This window comes from Sphaerodactylus townsendi, linkage group LG08, assembly GCF_021028975.2.
Source record: "Sphaerodactylus townsendi isolate TG3544 linkage group LG08, MPM_Stown_v2.3, whole genome shotgun sequence".
NCBI classification, from domain to species: domain Eukaryota; kingdom Metazoa; phylum Chordata; class Lepidosauria; order Squamata; family Sphaerodactylidae; genus Sphaerodactylus; species Sphaerodactylus townsendi.
This window is the reverse complement of record NC_059432.1, coordinates 76,128,976-76,155,079: the sequence shown is the minus strand read 5'-3', so window position 1 is coordinate 76,155,079 and position 26,104 is coordinate 76,128,976. Positions and strand designations below refer to the sequence as shown.

At 39.0% G+C, this 26,104-nt stretch overlaps 1 protein-coding gene across 2 annotated transcripts in view; it reads right to left on the bottom strand.

The window, feature by feature from the left end:
* CLSTN2 (calsyntenin 2) overlaps nucleotides 1–26,104 on the bottom strand; it is a 446,373-nt gene that overhangs the window by 47,666 nt on the left and 372,603 nt on the right. For both annotated transcript variants that reach the window (XM_048505807.1, XM_048505809.1), the window contains exons 7-8: nucleotides 25,803–26,051; nucleotides 25,415–25,536 (exon numbers count right to left, since the gene is read on the bottom strand). In XM_048505807.1, coding sequence (XP_048361764.1) covers nucleotides 25,415–25,536; nucleotides 25,803–26,051 — 371 coding nt within the window. The remainder of the gene's footprint in view (nucleotides 1–25,414; nucleotides 25,537–25,802; nucleotides 26,052–26,104) is intronic.

Genomic DNA, 26,104 nt, shown 5'->3' with positions numbered 1-26,104 from the left:
AACAAAAACAAAATCCTGAAACTCTATGAGAAATTATCGAAGGAAGTCAAAGTGCAGTCAAAGGAAAGGGAGGACAATCTATGATTAAAAAATTCTCCTGGTCATGCTCTAATTTGGCAAAAAGTATCCACATTTTACTTGAAACTTGTGAGAATGGCTTTAAAAAGCAAACTAAAATATCTTGAAAAAATAAACACCCCTTGAAAGTTTAAATAGCTTAAAAAATGATCCTACCCCAAAGCCATTGCTTCTATGTATTAACCGCACTGGAGATTATTTCCAGATATTATTATATACGTAATACCCATATATTCAGAGGTGGGATCCAGCAGGTTCTCACCAGTTCCTGAGAGTGGGTTACTAATTGGGTCTGCTTTTCTGTTAGAAATTCCATTAGGTCCAAAAATCATAAAGTCCTGTTGTTTCCTACGTGGCTGGTTAGCAAAGGTAGAAAACAGGATAATTCTCCCTGTTGGGCTGTTTTAAAAACATGTTTTAGAAATATGGTAAAGTTCTTTGTTTAAGGAAAGTATCCTTCTTTTGATTTCTAGAAACAAAATTATTTGAAAGTATTAAGTATTTGATAGGCAGTCAATTAGAGGTGAAGTAGTTGTTTCTGTTGGCAGCAGACGATAGGACTTGCTATAATGAGTTTAAATTATGGACAGAAAGATAACAGCTGGAAATTAGGAACTTTTTACAGTAAAAATTTTTTACAGTAACAGAGAAATTATTAATGCTCCACCCCCGGAATGCCCGGCCATGCCCCCGTTGTGCTCCACCCAGTCCCATTGGCGCTACGCCACTGTTTGAATCCCACCACCATGGGAACCTGTTACTAAAATTTTTGGATCCCACCACTGCATATATTACAATATTTTCATCAAACCAAAAGTTTCTTGTACCTGTTTCAAAGATTTTACCCAGTACCATTTTACTACAACACAGAATTTCACACAAAAAAACCTGGAGCAATGGCTACTTATGAAATGCTATCTACTGCCTTGCTCTTCTAGAAAATGTATGACATTGGAAACTCTGCACTGACTTCTGATGTGGAACTGGTTTACTAAAAACAGTTAATGTGACCATGTAATCACAAATGAGACCATTACATTCAGTCTAAGTCCTCTTCCTTTTTTAATGCTTGCTATATTTCTGCATGATCACGTAAAGTGAGTGGCAGGTGGGCGCTTTTGAAGTGGTTTTGTTAAACCATGATAGCAAGCTTGCCTGCTTGTTAGAATAAAAAACCAAACTCATTGTGTAAATTCACTGCATTTACAGTATTTATCATACAGAAGGGCATATCCCCAAACAGCCTATTTGCTTTAAATCCCCTCTAGACTTCACAGTGCAACACATTCACAGTGCTCATACATAAATCTTCACTATGACATAGAATTCCAATTGGTAAGCACATACCTGTAGAATTTCTAGATGTCACTATTGTGAAAAGTTAGTAAACATGTGGGATTAGTTCAGGTTGTGCATTTTTATTTGACAGCAAGAGAGAATAACAAAAGCAGCTAGACACATTTCTCTGTGATTCTTTGCTGGAGGGCTTTAGCATTATCCTCTCCACCACAGCATCCAGATCAAATAGTCTGATCTACTACACAAGAGGCCACATGCTTCTGAATCTGCTTCTGAATCTGTCACCTTTTACTCTTTTAGAGAAATATCTTTCATTTTCAAGCACTTTCATCCCACAACCAGCATATATGTCCCGAAGTGAGAGAGAGAGAAACATACCACTGAATATAAGGTAGGTGGTATTGGAGAGGCCTTTTGTGTAGGAAAAGTAGGAACTTTCTGAATTTACCCTCATATTGAAGGGGAGGGGACAGAGAACTTGTCTCTTAATGAGTCACAAGATTGAGGGGAGGTCACTGGTAAATCAATTCTAGGCTTTATCCCTTCTTAAACCAATAAGATAGGGAATCATTTTTTTCCTGTTTGGCTCAGTTATCTTCTTTTTTTAACATGAAATATTTGTGACAAGTTTCGTGAGAAGCAGTAACTTAAGCAGAACAACATGGCTGGAAGGAAAGAGGAAAACAGGCAGTAAGGTGATAGTGAGGACCTTAAGACAGGAGGGAGTGGTACAGGGGAGACATTTTCCATGATCAAGACCTCCATCCAAATGGGGAGAAAAGGGGCTCTAGGGAATCATGCAGCTTTGAGCTGGGGCATTTGCCCTCCTCAGGGTGGATGCTTGTCCCACAGCCCCAACACCACAGACCCAAGACATCTGGACAGTGGCAGGGCTGTGCTAGTGTCCTGCTTGGATGCCAGCTATTGAGGGTAGGTGGGATGGAGTGTTCTTGGGGACAAAGCCATTGTTAGTTGGCTCCCTACAAGGGTTCCCCCCCCCAAAAAAAATATTTCCAGACTATAGAGATCAGTTTCCCTGAAGTTTCCTGAAAGAGTGGCATAACTCCATTTAGGTCTCTGGAGGACTTTTAGGCAGCTGGGTTTTTTGTTTTGTTTTAGCTGCTTCTCCATGCTGCCTGAAAGTCCTCTGGGCTTCGGCTTTCAATTGGGCTACCAATATATTTTTTTTAAAGAGCACTGTGAACAAGCTTCACTGCCATCTTTCTAATACAGATGATGACAAGAAATTAAATGACTTTAACAGATTTCAACAAGGGAGAAAACTTGTCCATTAGAATATCATGTATAATGTGCCTATCATAGCTGTGCTACAAATCACTCCCAAGGCAACTTGAAGCTCAGGATTCTAAAAGACAGCTACATCAGTATCTTCTCTAGACAGCTTTGCATTCAAAAAGTAGAAATATCCTTTGAAAAGAAATTCAACTGAGGCAATACAGACTTATTTCAGAAATTCCTTCGGCTCCAGATATAAATTGAATTTTTAAACCTGAAAGTATGTTTCTTGTTTGCTTGCCCCAGAAGTCAGGTGAGAACGTTAACTATTCTGTTTGTGAAATGATTCATTGTGTGAGAGATGGATGAGTTTTACATAGAGGTGAGATGAAGGTGAGAATGCACAGGCACTCTGTCACTCCTATAGTGGATTAAATGCTTCATTCCTCATGAATAAAGGAGTGTTTTAGGAGGAAATCAGACAAGGTTTTAGATTTCACTTCAGGAATACAATTTCTTTGTTCTTTTCATTTCTTAGAGGATATCCTTGCTTATTAGAAAACTGTTTTCAAAACCAGCATATAAAAGTAATATCAGCTGCCAAATGTTAAATGTCTCTAGTTAATGAGTGCAAGGGGCTTAATCACTCACACACCTTCAGTTCATGTGCTTATTCCTTTCACTTCTCCATTTCTTTGTATTAAAGTATCTATTTAACTACCATCCACTGGGGTTCAAGGTAAAATATCTTAGTATTCAATAGTATTTACCAAAATACTCTCCGGCACTCCTTCCAATCTCGAGAAGCAGAACAATACTTCTGCAATTTGTGGCTATTATTTGTAAAGTGTACTTGATCTGTCTGTTTCATAACTAAATATTAGTTTGTTTTGTTCTGGTAACATATTTGCTTCTGACTCATTCATGTGTAAATTGCTTCAATCATAACCTAACCAACTTTGATGAAAACTCACCTTGTTGGATATATTTTCATGACCATTACTTAAATCAGATATTGGCTTAGATCAGTGTTTTCCAACCTTTTCAACGTCACGGTACCCTTGACCTCACTCTTCATATCACACGGTACCCCTGCCATCCTCCCCCCATCTTCCCCTCCCAGGGTGAAGGGAAGCACAGGGGGTGGGCGGAAGTGGCTGCTGACCTTGCGGCAGGCTCTGCCCCCTAGGCCAGCTCCATATCCTTGTGGTGCAGGCTGGAGACACCACAAAAATAAGGGGGGGCAGTAGTATTGCTGCGGTACCCCTGGGACATGCTCATGGCACCCCAGGGTACTACAGAACCCTGGTTGGGAATCGCTGGCTTAGATCAATGGCAGTGTTTGCATGAATGCAAAGCCTTCTAACCAAAGAGCTTGATTTCCTGCCTTCACCCCAATGCTATTTTCACTGGCCTAATTCTTCCTAATCATTGAGGAAACAAGACTTCTTAGGTTACATATGGCAGCCATTCAATTGTATGTCCAACCTGGTCTTCCCAAGAGTATGATGGGATCTGTAGGTGAACAGATTTGGAACAAATACACAAGAATGCAAAGGTGACAGCAGAAAGACACTGGCCCATTCCACACAACACAAATAAAATGTCTTCAGAATGTTTTTTTAAAAAGCATTTTGTACCGGAATTCTGCACAATTGTTCTTTCAAAATGTTTGGAAGATGTTTTATTTTTGCTCAACATTTATTTTTTTTCTGAAAACACTGAACTAGCAACTTTTTTCTGAAGTCACTTTAAAAATGTTTCCTACTTGCTGTGCAGAGAGCAGTTTAACATTGTAATTTTTTCCACCTGACAATCACTTTTGTTTTCTAATCAGCTCATACCCGCCATGTTCTGTCACTCCAGGATTCTCCATACAACCCACGATTTGCAGAATCTTCCCATGGACATTTTCTTCTTGCAGCTCATCTATCCATCATTTCAGTGTGTAAAGTACATAAATAAAGTTAGTTTTGAGTGCCAATTCCAAGCATATGTCATTTTTCTTTTTTCTGTTTTCAATGAGATATGTTCAAAAATATCTCACTGAAAGAAAAGGAAAAACAAAATAAGTGTGGAAATGGCAGGCAGGTGAGCTGCAAGCAGAGGAAACATCCATGGGAACATTCTACAGATGGTGGGTGGCACAGAGAATCCTGAAGCAGCAAAATATGGCGGGCACAAGCTGCTCAAAAATAGAAAGGGGGGGGGGAAGCAGACAAAAGATCCATTTCCCCCTGAAATGCTTTTTCTCCCTCATGCTATGTGGGTAAAAAAAAGCCAAAACGCTTCTTTTCAAAATGTTTGTAAGATGTTTTATTTGTGTTGTGCAGAATGGGCCACTGTGTGGTAAGAAGCAATTATTTAAGAATCTCCACCTTGACATCTCGTTTTCCTGTTGTTGTCTATTTGTCTTAAAGGCCTCATACTTCTGATCCCTGACACATTTTAGTAATATGCCAGTTTCAAATAAGGTTACAAAATCAAATTGTTCTCTACTTGATACTCTCCCATAGGGAAGGGAAGAAATGAAAGTTATGCTGAAAACTTAAGGTCTTATCTACAAAGGCAAAATTTGGATGTGGAACATTTTTTAAGTTTAAATTTAAGATCTTATTTTGAGATCCCTGGCATCAATATTTTAAGCTAATTATTTTTTCTATAATTTCAGCTATGCTTACTCAATACTATTTTATTAATATAATTTAATCAGCATTTGAATTGGATAATCATCAGAATAGTCCAATGTGCTAATTAAAGTTCAGTATAAATGAACAAAATGATGAGGTAAAAATAGTAGAGCACTATACTGAAAGGAATTCATCCTAGTTTTGTTTTTTTCAGTTATTTTAAATACATATCTTACATTTAACAGTATATACTTAGAACAAATAACGTTCTGTTCCTTGAAATTGTAAAGAAGGAATACTGTGATTAGAAAAGAACTGGGATATGATTGGTTAAATGGGTAGCTCTGGAACAAAGTTGGGAGAACTCTTAGAATCTAAGAAAATAATAAACAGCAGCAATAATTAAGGTGCTGAAGTTAAGGAACATCAGTTGAAAAAATGTCAGTGAAGCATGCAGAATTATGAAATCTATCGAGAAGGGGGAACATATTTTGCAAGATCAGTAATTCTGATGACTGCTATTGGAAACATGTGCAATCCAGATGGGGAATTGTTGTACAGTGGCTGGGAATGGCACAGCCATGGCACAGATCCATCACCTCCTAAGAAGTTTGCTGCACTGAGGCTAGCAATCCAACATCAATAATCTGCTTCCCCCATTAAAGTGTCCTATGCAGCACAATGGGTTGTGTCACTGTTTTTGCCACATAAATTAATGCTGGAAAATGGGCTGGGGGGGGGCAGTTGCCCTGGGCTGAGGAAGCCAACTATAGTTAGCCCTGCCTCTGGACTCCTGCTTTGATGCCAGCTAGAGGAGTAATGTCTTGCAGTTACTGTCTTCCTGCCACACATCTGAAACCACTCCCAATTTTTACAGGACATATACAAAAAAGGGGGGAATCCGTTTGAGATTTTTGAGTTACTATAACAGAACTGAAAGTGTTTCCCCATGAGCCCAGATAATCTTGTAATCAATCTTTCCAATCACTGTTCACATAAATGAATACTGTATAAGTGTGAAAATTAGACAGTGTAATCTATCTGATGTCAATCATGGTATACCTAACTACACAGGTGCCAAGAGGAGATAAATACAAGTGATCCTGTGCTTTCCCAATATAAATCAAGTCTCTATAAAGCATAATGCTTCTTTTCCAGTAAGTAAGATTATTTAGTTAGCAACCTGGTCCTGTAGCAAAAACACTTTTGCCCAGGGCTACCACAGTGCTATGCTCAAGACAAACTTCACCAGGAAACAGCAAAGCAATCCAATCAGAAGTTCACCTTGTGTGTAACCAAGGGAGTTCATGAAAGGTAAATATGGCTGGTAATCATGCTTGTGCCAAAAATTCTCAGCATGCTTTCTCACTGCTTGTGTAAGTAGGCAATATTTAACAATGACTTCGGGGACATGGCTAGAGATGAATAGATTCATTTAGTGGTAGTTTACAGTCTTATAAAATTAAAACTCTTCTCCTTCATTCCCCCATGTCATTAAAAAATTTTTAGGGTTTTTTTGCATGTTCCTTTTTTCCCTATTACTGCCCTGAGAGAATATTTGAAGCAAAAAAGTTTGAAAATTAATCATAATCCAGACATTTTGATTTTTAAATAAGTCTAATGAATAAAACTGCTGAAATTGCTATACGGGAGTAGTTTGTTTCTCCCCTGTTCTGGTCTTGTACATCTTTGCACAATCCCCTGATTTCAGCTCTTGCTTTTGGGTTTATGACAGCCATGCACTGTCTGAATTAAAAATATTGGCTTTTGTAAAAGAAAGCATATTCTCATATGTGAAAATAAAAAGGTTCAGTGAAGCCAAGTCAATTAAATTAAAGGTCTGCAGAGTGAAGGAGGCGTACTCTTGTTTATAAGTTTTCCCCATGACAGAGATACAGTTGCTTGGACTTCCTCTATATCAAATCATCCATTTGAATCTCAGCTTCTATAACAAGTGATTGCATTTCATCACATAGTCTCTTTGAGGAAGTTTGTTCATAGTGACAGCTGGTAGTGGATAGAGAAAGAAATGGGCAGATTGCTTTGCTTTGGGCCAGTGCTCCTATGCTTATGAGACAGTAATGCCAATACCATCTCAAATGCTGACTGCAGAGAGGTTAAATTCTCAAGTGATACAGCTTGTGCTCTTCCTAGACTTTTGGCTAAAAATGTGCCATTTTTGCTGTACCCACGTGTATTAATCTGAACCCACAGCAAAACCTGCAGATCCAAGACTCTGTCTAAATATTAAATGTCACAATTTCTAATGCTTTTTTGTTTCAGATTATATGAAAGATAGAAATGTATGTGCATTCTTAGTTGCCAATATTTTATATTTAAAAATTGCTTAGATGTCAATTTTACAGTTTCCTTTGTCCAATCCAGTTCCAGTGCAAAACGAGTGCCTGTACACAAATGAGCATTTAGACATAAATTGATTATAGTTTTCAACACATCTTCAAGGCAGCCGTTAAATAATCAGATACAGACATATTAACAGATTTATCTTTACCAGACAGCAAATATACTAAATGATAATTGGGTGAACATACTGGAAAGTGTGACATCAATGGAGTGATAAAAAAAGAACTTATAGAAAAATATAAATCACAACAAAATAAAAAAAGGGAAACGTTTCTGACATTGCCTTTCCACATGGACAAAACACTCTGTTCAATTGGACTTTTGGAAAATATGCCACATAATTTGTTTTTAGGAGCAGCAGTGGCATACTGGTTAAGAGCAGGTGTACTCTAATCTGGAGGAACAGGGTTGATTCGCTGCTCTGCTGCCTGAGCAGCGGAGGCTTAGTTTACAGTCTTATAAAATTCAGATTAGCCTGTACACTCCAACACACACCAGCTGGGTGACCTTGGGCTAGTCACAGTTCTTCTGAGCTCTCTCAGCCCGACCTACCACACAGGGTGTTTGCTGTGAGCGGGGAAGGGAAATGAGATTGTCAGCCCCTTTGAGTCTCCTTGCAGGAGAGAAAGGGGGGATATGAATCCAACTCTTCTTCTTCTTTTAGGGGTAAGGTATTACATTTGGCCAAAAAGAAAAACCTTCAAAAGGTTGGAATAGTTAATAATTTTAAATAATCTGGATCATTGGAAAAGATGGGGTGCTTGGTCCCCAGAAAGAGGGTCACATTTTCTTTTGCCATCACTGCATAATTTAAGATGGTCCCTTTATTCTAAATCCATAAGAAACTTACTCACAACTAAAGAGAGGTATGAGGAAAAACTTGGGTAGGGAATCTGTAACGCTGAAAATTTTTCATCTACTGTTTTTGTCCTAGAAGACACAAAAGGGTTGATTTCAGTCTATTTTAAAAGATAAGGAAAAAATTTTTTGGCCAAGTAGGAAAAATCTGAATTTCACCAAAGCTTTCCATGGAAGGCTATGGAATCAAAACTAGCCTCTAAATATAAGTTGTGTGCTTGAAAGATGGCATATAGAAATTTTGATTATAGAGGTTCAATTTGGAGGAAAGAGCAGAAAACCAAATTGGAACATAAAGCAGAAGGGATTTGATTTTGCCATATAGACATTCAGAGCAAAAGGAATAAATTGCCCTCCAGAATGATAAAAGAATCTCATAACTGTAGCTAAATGTTCTTTAGTAGACTCAAAAAGTTGAAAATAATTAAATTTCCACTTAGAACTGTTTTATCTTTCATTTATGAACCCTGTACCTCTGTGGCAATGCAATAATAGATTCTCCTCTTTTGGGCAATTTTGCCTAGAATGTTTGATGACATAAAGCTGCCAAACATAAGATTAACTAAAGATAAAATAAGAACCAATCACAAGCAAATATTTTAAACAGGAAAAATTAAATAGGAAGACTTCCTAAGAATTCTTTCCTTAGCATTATAAATCTAGCAGTGCCATTCTAATCAAATTAGACCCTTCAACAATATAAATTGAATACGGTAGATCCATCTTCAATCAAAGAACTTCAGAGACACTTTTAGCTGTTGAGGCTAACTTCAAAGGGATGCACAACTGTGTGTTTCTGCAGGAATTTCTTTCTGCAGTTTCAGAAGGTTGGACTCAAAGCTTACCGTTTAAGATTGCGAGTGAATTCAAACGGCAAGGAATACCACAAATAGGGGTACAAAGATGCTGTTTAGCATTTGGGGAGGTGCAGATGAGGGGTCAGGAAGACAAACATCAGAAACTCACATTGCTTGCTACACATCAAACACATTTGTCCATTATGATTATTTTATTTATATTTTGATTATTTTATTTATTTTATTATTTTATTTATATTTTCTGAATGGAACGTCCTGTGGGGGCATTCCGGGGCATTCCGGGGCGGAGCGGAGGACGCACCGGTGCACCGGGCACTTTTTCCCCTTGCTATGCCTCTGGGGACTGTATAGCTCCATTGTTCATGAAAACCAGCATGACATACTGACTAAGAACAGTGGACTCTAATCTAGATAACTGGGTTTGATTCCCCACTCTCTCACATGAATGAACCAAATTTATTTCTCTACACCCATATTTCTGGTGGGGGACCTTGGGCTAGTCACAGTTCATTCAGCAATCTCTCAGCCCACCTTCCTCACACGGTGCCTGATATGGGGAGAGGAAGGGGAAGGAGTTTGTAAGCCTTGAATGTTCTTACAGGAGAGAAAGGGGAGTATAAATCCAAACTCCTCCTCTTCTCCTCTTCTTGAAATCTCTGATGGGACCGTTCAGAAACTATAGTGCTCCCAACCTGGCCTTTGGGAACTTCTGCATGTTTTCTTTTAGGGTTCAGAACACATTTTTAGTAGATAGTTGAAAGTTGAAGGTGCTTTTTTTTCCAGTAATGAGAATTAAACTTATGCCTTAGTGTCATGGCCCCTCCTGCTGACAGCTCATCCGAGAAACATTTAACTCAGCCTCGCAGAGAGATGCCAGCTGAATCAGCACAACCTGAAGCAGCACAGGCTTCTGGCTCAGAGCTAATTAGCAGGGCTAAAGAAGATTCTAGCAGCTCTGGGTATCCAGATGTAAGTTGGTGGCCTTAAAGGCTGATCAGCAAGACTGCAGGCTAGGCGTTACCCAGAGCTTTTACAGGAGCAGTCCCAGCAAGTAGTTCTGGGGAATAAAAGGCCTTTGGCAAGAACTGCTGTTATGGTTATAAATTAGATTCTACCTGACCTTGGCCCTTTCCACACAGTGGCAGAAACGCAGCTCCACCGCATAAATTATGCCGGTGGAGGCTCAGGGACTGCTCGCATGGCAGCGTGCAAGCAGCCCCACAGATCTGCCACACTGGAGAGGCAGCTCCGCATGGAGCCGCCTCCAATCCATCGCCCCCTGTCCAGGGTTGCTCTGGAGGGCTACAGGGACCCACCCACGGTGCCCTCTGACCTCCAGGGTCGCAGCAGAGCCTCCTGTGTGAACGCTTCCTCAGGGTCGGCGTTTTTGCCGTCCCTGGGGCGCTGTATTCCGCCTGAGCGGAAAGGGCCCTTGTCTCCATACCACTGCTGCCTCCAGACCTAACACTTCTGATCTGGATTCTCCTGGTTGCTGTATGTATTCCTGGCAATTGACTGTTGGTCTCATTGACTTCTCTTTGGACTCTCCCAGGGACTTGGTAACCTTGGACTTTATTCTTTGCTGAGCCTCTTCAGTACTGCGTGTTGCTGTACACTTAGCTTAGCTCTAATTTCTACTGTATTGAAGGAATTTGGAAGTTCCTTGGAAGCTAAATTAAACGATTTAAAATGGAAATGTAATATGCCTTTATTCATTTAATTTCATGTGAGTTAACATATCATTCCATGCTCTCTCCCATAGTTTTTTAAACAAGCTGCTATTTACTATCCCCTTCCTGGGCTATTTTAACTCAGTAGTTGCCCCAGGTTTTTTTTTTCCTGTTCACATCAATACTATAAAGTTTGTGATACAACGTGTTTTGGTCTTCTTATAATATAGATTGTACTCACATGTTTTCGTTTGTTGATAAACTAAGTTAATACATGTTTAAGTAACTCTTTGAAGCATGCATTATCCAGCCAAGAATTTGCAAAAGACACTGGGAAGGTCTTTGTACCTGTAATGTAACACATGTAAAATACATAGCCTTCTTTAAATATAATAACCGTACACAACCCAAACATATTCTTAGTAGCTATGTCAAAAACAACTTGACATATTTCAGTGTGATTCAGAAGTTTACCTGCAGCACTTAAAATATAATGGGTCATTTTTTGTAGCAGGTGATCAACAATCATAAGTGTGAAAATATCAAAGCATTTATTTTATATATCACAAATTCAGTTCTGAAGCAATAATAATGTAGAAGTGTAGAATTTCAATGTCATCCCCAGGGGGTTCTGGATTCCTCTCACTCTCTCCAGACTTCTGTTCCCAAGTGACAGTGTACGGTGTGGGTGCTTACACAGGGCATTCATCATCATTATAAGTAGGTACAGCGCAATCTACAGCTGTACTGCTCCACCATCTCCAGCAGGCTTTCTGGTGGGACGGGAGGCAAAAAGAGCAAAGGCACACATACAACCCCATCGCTGGAGAGCCTCCATAGTGCTCATATGGGTGGTATAAGTCCATATTCCTGCAGCTGGCATTCCCAGGGCCAAAGACCATTGGCAGCTAGCTCCATCTACAGGAACACCCCCAGAACACCACCACCACCCCGCTGCATCAGGCAGGTGCAGCTGTGGAAGCCACCTGCCTCCCTGTTTGCCACTTAAGCCAGCTGGGAGAGTCAGCACAAGTTTATATCTACTCCAGTAGCTGTTCAGCCCTCCCCTGCCCAATATGAATTGGGCTGTAAGTCCAGTGGGCAAAAGCTTTTATAAGCATCCAGACTGATATGGAAACAATGTGAAAATTAAACAGTTCTTACATCTTTAAAAAACAGTTTTTGAGTTACTATACACAGAACAAAGCATTTTTTTTAAAAAAGTCAAGAGTATTGTTAACAATTTGTGTGATTTGCATAAAAGAGTAATTGCACATCAGGCAGATTTGTATCTACATCACTGATTAGATTTATCTTTAAACAGGTAGTTATTATTGATGCACGTGAAGAAGTTTCGGATTGTTTGGTTTAAGGAGAAATGAAGTTTCCTTTCTGTTCAGTTACTGCACAACAATACTTATTTATCTAAGCTCTATTGTAGTCCCTCTAGTCTAGACAGTGTTGTCAGCTCTGGGTTGGGAAATACCTGCAGATTCTAAGAGTAGAACCTGAATCAGGCGGGATTGGGGGAGGGAAGGGATCTCAGCTGTGTACAATTCCATACAGCCCACCCTCCAAAGCAGCCATTTTCTTCAGAAGAACTGTTGTCTGGAAATCAATTGTAATAGCAAGAGATCTACAGATGCTATCCAGAGGCTGGCAACACTGTCTCCAGGTCAGACTAGATGGACTATGACTTGATCCAGCAGGGCTCTCTTATCCATACAGATAATTCTCAACATGGCCTGATCTAGATATTTAAATCCAGACATGAATGTTGTGAACAGACAAGACTGATCTTTTTACAAATCTTCTGTGAAGGTCAGCCCAGTCCTGGTCAGACACTATCCCATGCATATCAGGGGGAAAGGAATAAAAAGCTTAAAAGAAGATCGTTGGGCATAATCCACATACTATTCACAACTCCTACAGCTGTGGTGGCGAACCTATGGGACTCCAGATGTTCATGAACTACAATTCCCATCAGCCCCTGCCAGCATGGCCATAAACATCTGGAGTACCATAGGTTCGCCACCACTGTCCTACAGTGATGGCCACAAGCCATATGAGTGTTTTAAACGGGATTAGATTAATTCATGCAGATCTATAGAATGGGTAGATAGAATTATTCCATCAATGACTACTAGTTGTGGTAAGTAAAGAGAATCTCCATATTGAGAGGCAGTGCTAGGAAACAACATGAGGGGATGGCTAAATAAAGAGCAATTATTGATGCCAAAAATGATGAAAGTTCTGACCACTTGCTGCTTTTCTATAGCGTGATCTACATAGAACCCTTTCAGTCCCTGAAACAGATATTGCCAAAGAAGAGGAAGATGCAGCAGCTGCTATAGACATACTAACACACATAAAATGCTCTCCTAAAAACCACACCAATTTCATTTTTATTAATTACAAAAAGGCAGGCAGGCAGGCAGGCAGGCAGAACGGACTATATTTCATTACTCTTCCAAAGCTATTTTCTAAATTTCTGGTGCCACAGATACTCAAATGTCTGCCTAGGCTGCCTGGTCATTTTCTACTGAGGGAAAAGTAATACCATGATTAATATCTTTTATTTTGAGTTTATCTGCAGATTATTTGGTTCCCTGATAAATGGTTTCTACAGCTTTAAATTTAAATATTCAGTATGTGTGATCCAATAAATTAATCTTCTCTTTAGAATCCCATGTTATGGACTCAGTAACGTATAAATATATTTTTAGAAAGCATAATATGTGAATTGCTTCAGTCTGCCTGAAGAAAACAAAGTGTTCCCCATGGAAAGCTTCTGACTAATATAATTAGAAATTAGTTGGTATATCACATATCTTTGTGGCTATATATAACCCTCTTCTGAATAATTCAAATAATAAATTCTGCCCCAGTGGAAAATGGAGCTCTTTGCTCTGAATTTGTTAAATGTTTTCATTTTCAGAGACATGTGCTTAGGGATACTAGTAATAAATTTTAAACCTTGCTATAATATCTACAGGTATTACTTATGTAAATCCTTGCACTACAGGGTGAACTCATATTTCTATTATTCAGCTGCCCTTCATATTTTTTCTCTTTTTTCTCTAAGATATAGTCACATTTTCTTCCCTCACTTGCTTCCGTTTGCACTCTGAAATTTAACACCCCTTTCTGAAATAGAAAACACATTTATAGCTTTCAGAATAACATCTGTAATGCTGGATATACTATTGTAAAGGGTTTGAGTTGTAATCTTCTACTCTGCATAACTATTGCAGCAAGAGAAAATATAAACTCTTTTCTAAAATGCTGTGCTTAAAATGCCTACTGAACATAGCAAGGGTGAGTTAACTACAGGGCTGACTGGTCCACTTTTTTTTATAATATCCTGGTCCACTGATGAAATTTAAATTTGCAAAGGAAATATGCTACCTCAAGATCGTTTAAAAGTGAATTAGGGCATAACTCACCTGTTGTAGCAGTGCATGTAAGGTTACCATTTTTATTTACAAAACTTATGGCACAGTTAATATGATTTCCTCAGAACATGTTCATTTTCTCCAAAACAAAAGATATTTTGCAAAGCAGAAGGTGTAAGCTGCAGAATGCATTCTTGGTAAGTTATTCAGATGCTGACCCAATGGAGTATAGCTTCCTGGTGTCTCAACCTGAGCCTGGTTGCCTGGAGCAGTGCTTGCCCCATGAATACTATCTTGCTTTAGGACCCCTTAGCAAGCATCTTTAGTGGTGATTTGCCATAATTAGTCACACAGAAGTCTAGGCATAAATATATCTACACTGGTGCAAAGAAACACAGTTGCTCCAAAAGCCAAGTTAGCATACTACATATGCTGGGAGCCAGAGGGAGAGAGATTAAAATATGCCTGATCTGAAATCATCTGAGACATGTCAGAGATATCTGAAATAACCCCATATATTCCTGACATATTGGGATTAATAGTCAATAATTTATCTCCTGGAATTTTAGGAGTGTTTTAGTTTGGGGGAAGTATAAGAGCTGGAGGGAGAGAGGAGGCAGCTGCCTTGTTTCTCAACTGTTTTGTAGCACATGGCTCTTTAAATCTTAGAAGAACATTTGGTTTGTATACCCTACTTTTTGCAGCCTTCAAGGAGTCTCAAAGTGGCTTACAATCATCTTCCCTTCAGGGGTGTATCTATAGACAATGGTGCCCGTGGCAAGCACTGAAATTGCCTCTCCCCCACCCACCACAATCAGACAGTTAAATTAAAAGCAGTGTATGTTGGAATGAGTCCCATGTAGGTACTATTTAACCCCCCCCCAATACACACACACAAGCACGGTACTGCTGATAGCCCCAGTCATGAGCAAAGAGGATCCCACCAGTGGTGCCCCCCTTCCCAAGCTCTCCCCCTCCTTCTCTCCAACTAGGCAGACTGGCAGCCAGGCTCCCCGCACCCTCCTCCACAACTGCAGACAGTCAAGTAAATATGCTCCTGGCTTGTCTGCCTGCATTCTCTTAAGAACATAAAAAAGAGCCTGCTGGATCAGACCAGAGTCCATCTAGTCCAGCACTCTGCTACTTGCAGTTGCCCACCAGGTGCTTTTGGGAGCTCACATGCAGGATGTGAAAGCAATGGCCTTCTGCTGCTGCTGCTTCTGAGCACCTGGTCTGCTAAGGCATTTGCAATCTGAGATCAAGGAGGATCAAGATTGGTAGCCATACATCGACTTCTCCTCCATAAATCTGCCCAAGAATCTCTTCCTCTCTGGCTCTCTCTGTTGCCGCACAGCCAAGGGGGCTTCCTTCCTCACTGGCTTGCTGTGACCAGGCCTCTCTTCCACCCTGCATTTTGCCCTCTCTGGCTCCCCTTTGCATGCTACACTGCAGCTCCTCTTGGACATGGGGGCCACCTTCACTCCTGCTGGGCACCCTGCTGCTGCTACCTCTTAAATGCTTTGACTAACCTGTTTCTGTATGTTTGTTTCCTATTCTTTTTTACCACCTGCTTTTCTTATTTTGAACTTTGTTTTCCTATCTATATATTTAGTGCTAAACTTTCTTCCATCATCTCCCATCCTTCCCACAGCAGTCAAATGCCCAAACAACTATCAGCTTTATATATCCAATTGAGCCAATTATAAGGAAAGGAAGAGGAAAGAAAAAGAAGTGGGGAAAGTGATTAGCAAGGAAGGGGGAAAGGCTGGGGATGCAGGATGGAATGATATTTTCAGTACTGGAAAGGAAAAATGTGGTATTGTTAAGAGGCAGAATTATAGCTTTTTTAGAATGTGAATGGAAAATTCTTTAAGAAGAGAATTTACTGGAGTGGATGTTCTTAATGGAAGAGCTGCTCTTATGGATTTGTGTCATAATAAATAGCGCATTCAGGCACTTTAAGTTACTTTAGATACCTCTTTTCCCGTTTTATGTGCAAAATATGGCCACAGTAGTATACTTAAAATTGTGAATCTTCTTTTTATCTGTTTATAACAAGGCATCAATGCGCATGTTACACATCCCAAACACTATGCATGGGCACTTTATTTAAATGGTACCTTCTGGTTATTTAATTATATCTTAACATTATAAAGAGAAGGTGTGATTATGCACCAGGTGCCAGAGACAGACACAATAATTAGGTACCTGTTAAGCCCCTGTGTGATAGTTAAAAAGTGTTTTTTGCCAACAGATGGTGCTTTCTAAAAAAATACCCACTTTTGCAAAGATGCCAGTTTATAGAAAGGTCTGCTATAGTAATCTGGGATTCCGTCAAATTGCCATAAAAGGCACAGATCTTTACTGAAAGATCTACTTGACTAGTCCCAGGTAAATTTAAAGAAGTGAGCAAATTCATCCAAAAAGAGAATATTTATTCTCATGCTTTGAGTTCAAAAGCACAAAGTATGTACTGGGATGCTCAGCAACTCTAGCTAGTCAGACAGTTTCAAATACTGTATGGAGTTTTTCCATAGTACTATAGAACTAGTCATAAACTAACAGGGCAGTCCTAAGTGTGGGGGGGAAAGAGCTGAGGATGTGGTGTGACCCCTGCACAGATGACACCCCATGAGGCGTAATTGACATCCACACTAGTTACAGGGATACCTATGCTGGCACCAGTGAGCTGTACAGTTGGGTTTCTAAAATAAGTTGGTGGGTGTAACCAAAAAATTGCTGGCACAGGATTAACCAGCCACACAGAGGAAACCCAAGTGAAGGGGAGAAGAGGGGGGATGTAAAAAAGAAAAAGGAGAAAGAGAATAATGGCAGCTGAAACAATATTATTTTAATCTGCACAGTCAATTGGATCTCCAGTGGCCAACAGAACCCCCACATGACCTCACCCACTTTCTTGAATCACTTGGTGAGAACCTGGAAAAATGTTGGTGAGTACCATGGTACTCATAGCACAATACTGAGAATGCCTACTGTAGAAAAAATGGATAGAGATAAATGTTCTCCATCTCCCATAACATAACAAATCTTATAATATTACAAAACTAGATGGCCATAGATTGAAGATAGAAAAAAGTACTATTTCATATAATATGTCAATGACTTGTGGACTATTAGCCCAGATAGCTGAATGTTGCTTTTGGATTCAAAGGTCAAATTCTTCTGGATTAAAAAAAAAGGGAAATGTGAATTAGAAAGTAAAACCAACACGGCAGCAGAAGCTGCTAGTCACTGTTATTATTAGAACCTGGGGAGCAGTCAGTAGTATGGTAGTAGCATGTTCTCTGGGAGCATACGTACCCAAGCAGTTTGCATTCACATTTGCCGAAAGTTTAATGGAAGTGTGTAAAGCCCCAGACTACATTACAACAAAATGGCTTGCATTTCAAGAGTGAATGTACTTCAGTATCTCAGCATGATAATCTTGTATGTTGTCTATTAATCCACAGTAATTTTTATTAATAAATAATTGGAAATTATTTATTCCCGTCCCAGATACTTCCTCCTAACATGACAGAGAGCACTGATCCACAAAGGCTTTGAACACTTAGACCTCCCTCCTACATGCGTCTGAAAAATGACTAAAAGTATTTGAAGGGTGTGAAGATGGGATCCACTAAGGGTGAGAAATTACATTTACGCTACATCTGTCATGCCAAAAATCACAGCTGTGAATTAAGTTAATTTATTACCAGTGAAAAAGGCAATTCTCTAGAGCAGTCAGCTATCAAAGTAATTCTACAATGGCTTCAAGCTGAATTGGATTCCAGTGGCCCTTTAAGTACCAAGTGCAGAGCAAATCTCTTAGACACAGGGTTTGTTCACTTCTATATGATACAGTTATGTTAAATTAAAATAATGGTAAAAAAGACAGAGTGATTTCATTGTGTCATAAAAAATAGTCCAAGTACTTAGTCCAAATCTTTTTTTAAAAAAATCTTGTTTTATTTTCATGATAAATACATGGGTTGCATTAAGAATATAAATAAGTAAGGTTAAGGTCAACTGTTAGGCCATTTTGAAGATTGTCATTATTCCTATGTATATATAAATGCATTTAGGTTTTTAAAAGGCAACTTGAGTAATAAAATGTAATGAATGTTTTATTAGGCTTTACAAACTGAGAATTAAAATCAGCAGCAATGAAAAGGGTATCTTTGAACAACCGTAATCCAAACTGTGACTCACAATGGGCAATACCAAAAGTAGCAATATATGCTCATATCTCTTCTCAGTCCCACTGCTGGTGATATTTGAGATGCATCTCTCTCCCAGTCCAATTTTTTTCATAAACTATTCTGGGAGAAGGGTGAAAATGAAATAGACACAGAAATCAAAATATAGAAACATAGAAATCAAAATAAACAAAGGGATACAGTGTTGATTTCTAGTATCTTTTTAGTCTGCCTTTTAGTTTGAAAACTATTTTAAATTCCACTTCAAACTGATTAATGTTTCATGCTTTTGTGTTGACTAGGGTCCGTTCTGCATGGGCCCCCACAGTGGCTGCACACTGGCATATATGATGCTGGTGGGGCCCCGGGGCTGTTAGCATGCTGAGATGCAAGTGGCCATGGCCCGTGGAGGCGCCTCTGTTTTGTATCCCCACACTTACCTTCTGGACAAGGAAACATGCTCACGCTGCCCTCCAATCCCCGGGGGTCAAAGGGCAGAGTGGGAATGTCTCCTTGTCCCTGTGGAGCTTTGCAGGGAGAGAAGGTAAGTGTGGGGAAAGCAGGAGGTGTCTAAAAGCAGCACTTCCAACCTGGTGCCGTTTGCCACGGCACCAGCTGGGAAACAGCATTTCCTTGCCAGTTTCGGGGGAAAGCATGGTTCTGCCTTGATGTAGAGGTGGCAGCTGTGCAAACAGTGCCTCTGGAATGGTGTTTTTACCATTTCAGGGGTCCTGTTTTTGGCCCGTGAGGAGTGGGCCCAAGTTTCTAATGCTAGTTTCAATTAGTGATTTTTATAACATTTTATTATTTATTTTGTAAGCCACTTTAGGCAGATTCTCAAGACTGGTCCACAGAAATGCACTAAATAAATAAATAAAATCTTCATATGGAATTAGCAACCTTAAGCTAGGGGTAGGAATGAGAAGCATTAAACAAATTGTCTGCATGTTGGAAAGAGGAAGTCTATTACCATCAAGCTTTGAACCCAAACAGAAATACTGTCAAATGCAATTAGGCCTTCCAGACCCCCAGAGGGAGTGTGGGGTTCCCCACTCCAGGGCCCCTCCCTCCAGTGCTGATCAGCTGACAAGTGGGGGACTTATTGGCACCAAAAGAAGGACAAGACCTGGGCCAGTCACACAGTGTCATCATCTCCAGCACACACTGGAAATGATTTCATCACCGCATTGGTAATACCAGGATGTTTATTTATTTATTTTTATTTATTTTTTAAACTTTTATACCGCCCCATCCTCTAGGGGCTCTGGGCGGTGTGTCATATTTGGGGAAAAAAACTCTATGGTAAAAATGATTTCTACTATATAGTTTTTCTAAAATACCAGAGTCTCCTGCATAGACAGTAACATGACAACATCACTTCTGGTGCATGCCAAAAGTTTTGTCATGACACCACTGGTGAATCGAGCCTAAGCCTCTCTTTGCTCCTTGTAAATCTCTTCCACCCACCACTCACCAGGTGCTGGGGCTACCTGACAACCATACACAATAAAGAACAAATTGTCCCTTATACAGCATAATAATGCTATCTGTGAATAACACTGTATCACTAGATTAGTACAGAAGAAATTGTAGTTTATACGAGTAAGGAAAATAACCAGCAGGGTTTTCCTAATGGACAACCATTCTGAAGACTAGATATAGAATGAAGGAAGACTCAGAAATGAGCAGCAATGAAAATCTGAACACATTTAAAGGCATAGACGGCTAAGGATACTGTTGGGGGGCTGGCCAAGAGTGGACTTCTCAATTTCCTTTAAAAAAATCCTACAAAGAAATCACTGCCAGTACACATAATGAGTAAAGTGAGTGTAACTTCTTGTTATGTCATAAACAACTAAATTGTGACTTACCATGCTATAACTCAAACAATTTGGTGGCTAATGAGCCATACTCAGGGCACATGGTGGACCTATCAGACAACTGCCTTTATATGGACTTAGTGCTATTTATCTTGCCCTGCTAATAGGGTGGGGTGAATCAATCCTGATCAAGTAGTAATATCTCTTTGAGATATGTTTATAATACTTCCAATTATGCTACACTACAAGCTGCTGCACACACACACACACCCATCACTGTGACAGAGCATCTGTACATGATTCACCGAACAGGGAAGTATTTATGGTAACCTGAAAGACAAAAATATTGCCACCGTCACAGTGTGGTGGCCTTTGGAATCATAGCATTTGTCAACGTACTTCTTGGTACCCATGACTTTTGTTCCTTAAGCTACTCTTCCCCCAAACAGAAAAATCAGTCCTGGCTTTTTCTAGCTCATTGGTATAGAACAGGGGTTGGCAACCTTTGCCACCCAAAGAGCCATTTGGACCTGGCGGCAGCAGCCGAGGAGCCTCGCCCCTGCCCGGCAGCGCCGCCCCACGCCCAGGCAGCCCCAGCTCTGCAGCTCCAGCTGTCACCGGCAGCAGAGCACCTCCTCCCCCCCACTTCCAGAACAGGGGGCGAGTGCGTCCTCCCCAGCAGACTTGAGTATCAAAATAACATACATTCATATAAACAACAAATGTCAACAGAAAAAAAGCGCTCTACTTACTACTGTGCACCTAGCCTGGCCAAATGCTATATCTCAGTGATCCTCTAATGAAGAGAGCTTTGGCTTATTAAAGTTTATATTCTGGAAAGTGTAGTTGGTCTCTAAGGTGTTACTAGTCTCAAATTGTGGTACCTCTATCATAGGATCCATACAAATGAGGAAACGTTTTTGGAAAGCAGACAATATTAATCCTTAATATTTTGAGAAATAGACAACTGGGTCAACTGTTACCTAACTCACCTACTGCTAGGCAAGGCTGAATGACTATCAAAATACTAATGGTAATCTGATAGTGAATGATATGCTAAGAACAACCAAATAGAATGTGAAAGGACTTCGATCTGCAACACTGAAATAATTACACCAGGTAGATGCTAATGTGCTCTCTGCTGCATTCCAGAGAATGTGGATGGTTGAATTAGACCTTTAAATAATGAAACCTTTTTATCACAGTGAAAATACCTGAAAGCAGCGATTATCATGAACTATGACTGTATCATGCCTGTCTTCTGCCGCGTTATATTTTCAACTTCCTACAATAATTAGCTTCAAAGATCCAGAGAGATTATTTTAATCCAGATTTGTTGCAAGAGAAGCCCACCTATATCTTTTATGATATTTTAGCATAAATCTTTATAAAATCTTTACTGCGATCTAAGATATTATTATTTAAAGATTTTTTTTAAAGTCTCTAAAATTATCATCACATTTATAGGCCTTATGTTTCTAAAGGATTATTTGAACCAAGGGAACAAAAATAGATGAAAAGGCACTTATACTAAGATAAAATGGTAAATAATTTAGATAAGAAAAGACATTATAAAGTTAGAATATAATAGGCTGAGGGATCTGAGGGTATTACAGGAGCTATTTGATGTCTGAAATGATTTTTTTCCCATTCTTGGTTGCAGGATTACCATAATTCATCTTTAAATTTATCTCTTAGTGGCTCTAACTGTGAGTGTGTAAGTAAGGTGTTTTTGGGGATTTTTGTGTGTGTATGTGCAAAGTCTTATTACTATGATACATATGGCTGGTTTCATGTTGGCTCAGGAAAAAAGGGATATATTAAGTTATCTGAGCTTCAAAAGCACTGAACAATTAAAGCTTCTACTAGCTTAAAACTGAATAAAATTTAATTTAAAGATGAAAGCTCTTCCAGCTCTGATAAAATCAGTCCCCTCAATCTTGTTTTGTGCTAATAAACACATGTAACTATATGAATTTTCCAAAGAGTTATTGCATATAGAAATATATAATATGAGAAGGTTTTATTTAAGACACACCAAAGTAAAGTTTCTAGTACTGTTTTTAATTGATACACTTCTGTCATTTATAGAGAAGGTTCCCTTTGACAGCTGTGATTTCTCTTTCCAGTGGATTCTATTATTAGAAATGTATTTTGCCACAGAAATGAATAATATTTATATGTAGGCTGTTTCCCTACATTTCAAAAAGGTAGTTCAGTTTCCCTAACATATTATTTTATTATTCAAAATACATGATTCATTCCAACACAAGTGCACTGGTATTCCAAGACTCACTCATCTAGTTTGAATTTACCTTTAAAAATTGACCTATATTGGGGCACAGCCCCAAGACTCGAACTGCAGCACATGATGACCTTCCTCCTGGTTTTTATCTTTATTTTTTAAAATAGGATTACTAGAGCTTCTATAGTGTTTTTTAAATTTAGAATTCCAGAGAGTTTAAAAATTTATCTTTTTCAAGTTTGAAGCAGTGAAATAGAAGACTTATTACTGCATATGTAAGGAATGCAATTTGCAGCTTACTGTGACAATTAGTGGTGTGTGTTTTTCATGAGAGAGCTTTGTTAGAATTGTGAGTAAATTGGGAAAAAGAAACTCAGGAGAAAAGCCGAAATGGTGCAATAAGATTGGAGGTTAGAATCATAACAATGACAGCTTATAAATGGCTGAGGCTATACTCCAACCCAAATGGTTCATGGCCATTCCTAGCCAAGGATTCCTACCAATCAAAATGGGTATGTGACATTGAGCAGTGCATGACCAAGTGCGGCTTTACTCTCAGCGCACATATGTTACAGAAACAGGCCAATTTAAATCTCTCAGTGCACATATGTTACAGAAACAGGCCAATTTTACTCAAAGAGTCAAAGACATGTCAGGTCAGCATGATTTGGGCAGATTTACCATTTTTCCCCTTTCCAAAAATCCCTTGCTTCAGAAATATTGTGTTTTCAGCAGACTTTACATCCAACCCCACCCCACAGTATATTTACTCAAGAGCAAGTTCCACTTTATTCAAAATAAATAACTAAAGCAATGATGCTCCAAACGGCCCTTTGCTCAGAAATGGGTGCTGAAACATGATCTAGCTGTACCCATGACACTTGCCTCTCCTAGTGCTTCCTCTGTACCTTACTTTGGCTCATTCCGCACATGCAGAATAATGCACTTTCAAACCACTTTCAGTGCTCTTTGAAGCTGTGCGGAATAGCAAAATCCACTTGCAAACAGTTGTGAAAGTGGTTTGAAAACGTATTATTTTGCGTGTGCGGAAGGGGCCTTAGGCTGATTCCACATGGGCCAAAAATAGCAGTGGGAAAACGGTGTGAAAATGATGTTAAAGGGTTTAAAACGGTGTAAAAAGGTTTATACTGTTTTCACACCGTTTTCACACCGCTGTTTTTGGCCCATGCGGAATCAGCCTTTGAATGCTGCCAGTGTGGCAAAGGGAAAGGGTACTTGGTATGCCTAAACAGACTGAGCCAGAAGCATTGGAGCCGGTGAAATAAACATGTATTTCAAATATCCAGCAATGTGTATTGACTTCTCCTTGCCCAAACATTAGAATAAGTCAAATTATAGTGAAATTTCTTTGTGCTTAGCACAAATGTCTCCATGTGATGAGAACACAGCTTCTGAGATACCACTGTCAGCACTGTATGTCAATTAATGAAGCATCATTCTAGAAGAAAATTACTTTGTAAGTTGCTGCTTATCATGAAGCTAGGATGTGGGGACAGCTGAAAACTGTAGAATCTCCAGAGACATCAAGGCATAATTTTAGCTAATAGAATTACAAAATATTGACACTTAAAAACATATTATCACAGTTTAAACTCTGTTTGCATTAGCAGTTCTTCATACAATCTAGTTAAATGATTGGAATAAATTTTATGTAACAGAGATAAAAGTATAGTAAGAAAGTAAATGGTTTGATGCCCTAGTTGCTATAGGTGTATATAATAATAATAATAATAATAATAATAATAATAATAATAATAATAATAATAATAATAATAATAATACTTTCATCATCATCACTATCATCATCATCATCATCATCATCATCATTATTATTATAATTATCATAATTATTATAATTATTATTGATACAAAACAGTTACACACAGCAAGCAAGATCAATATGCTGGATTTTGTATTACATCACACGTTGGACACTTCCCAAGCATCTAGGACTGTGTGATGTATCGACGAATAATGCGTGCAGCCGAGTAGGGTGGCCTTTTGCAGCTGACATGGTGAATTTGTCAGCGCCAATTGTTTTTAAGTGCCGTTCAAGATCTTTAGGCACTGCACCCAGTGTGCCGATCACCACTGGGACCACCTTTACTGGTTTGTGCCAGAGTCTTTGTAGTTCAATCCTTAAATCCTCGTATCGTGTAAGTTTTTCCAGTTGCTATTATTATTATTATTATTATTATTATTATTATTATTATTATTGAAACCACAACTGCCAGATCTTCAGCAGATGCCGGCGTTCACTTGCACTGGGTCCTTCCTAGAAACTTGAATATCATAGCGTATCAGTGTAGTATATGTACAGATCCAAGCAATGTGGCTTTTGTAATTGACAGGTAGAAATTTTATCAATATCTAGATGGTTCAAGTGCCATCCAAGGTTTTTTGGTATGGAACCCAATGTGCCAATAATCACTGGGATCACAATCATCATCATCAGAAGCAGCAGCACAAGCATTATTCTCTTTTCTACAGTACTTTTACAGTTAGAATTGTTAATGCTCAAGACTGTAGTTTTGAGAGTGGGAGAAAGAGAGAAAGAGAGAGAGAGAGAGAAAGAAAGAAGAAAGAAAGAAAGAAAGAAGAAAGAAAGAAAGAAAGAAAGAAAGAAAGAAAGAAAGAAAGAAAGAAAGAAAGAAGAAAGAAAGAAAGAAAGAAAGAAAGAAAGAAAGAAAGAAAGAAAGAAAGAAAGAAAGAAAGAAAGAAAGAAAGAAAGAAAGAAAGAAAGAAAGATTAAGTAAGTAAGTAAGTAAGTAAGTAAGTAAGTACCTGGTCAAGTTTCCAATGGAATTCTGCAGGACGGAAAGTATCCGCTTGATCAAAATCTTTACGCAACAGAAACACAAGTCGACAATTGTGTACATAAAGTGCATAGTGGTGCCGATTCATTTCTAAAAAAATATGATATATATACATATAGAAGAGATGAAAAAAGTGACTCAGTATAGCTGTATAAATCAGAAATCAGAATATGCTTTCAATTTATTTCTCTTAATTCCAGAGTGATTCTCCTCCAAAACCATGGCAATGATTTAAAGTTAGAAGTACTTTTTTGGTAGCTCTTATGATTGAATACATAATATTTTCAATACCAAGATTTATTCATCACTTCAAACTGGGACAAAGGAAATGAAAGTGTTACATAAAGTGAATTTACCTGTTTTATCTGAATTACACAGAATAGTTTCTTTCTCTGCTCTTAATCCAGGACTTGGACCATGCTTCATCCACATAGAAATGGTGAATTGATCAGTTAAGTTCTTTGGTACAATTCCATCTGGGATTTTGGCTCCTTGCTTTCCATCGAATTTAAAAATCATATCATTGCTGTCTATCAAAAGACCAGCTGTCCAGTTAGTTGCTGCACTGGGAGTGGGTAACAAGTCAATGGCACCCGATGATGCTCCTGCAGATGATATATAATGAACAAGCTAATGAGTTGCTAATGAGAAAGCTGTT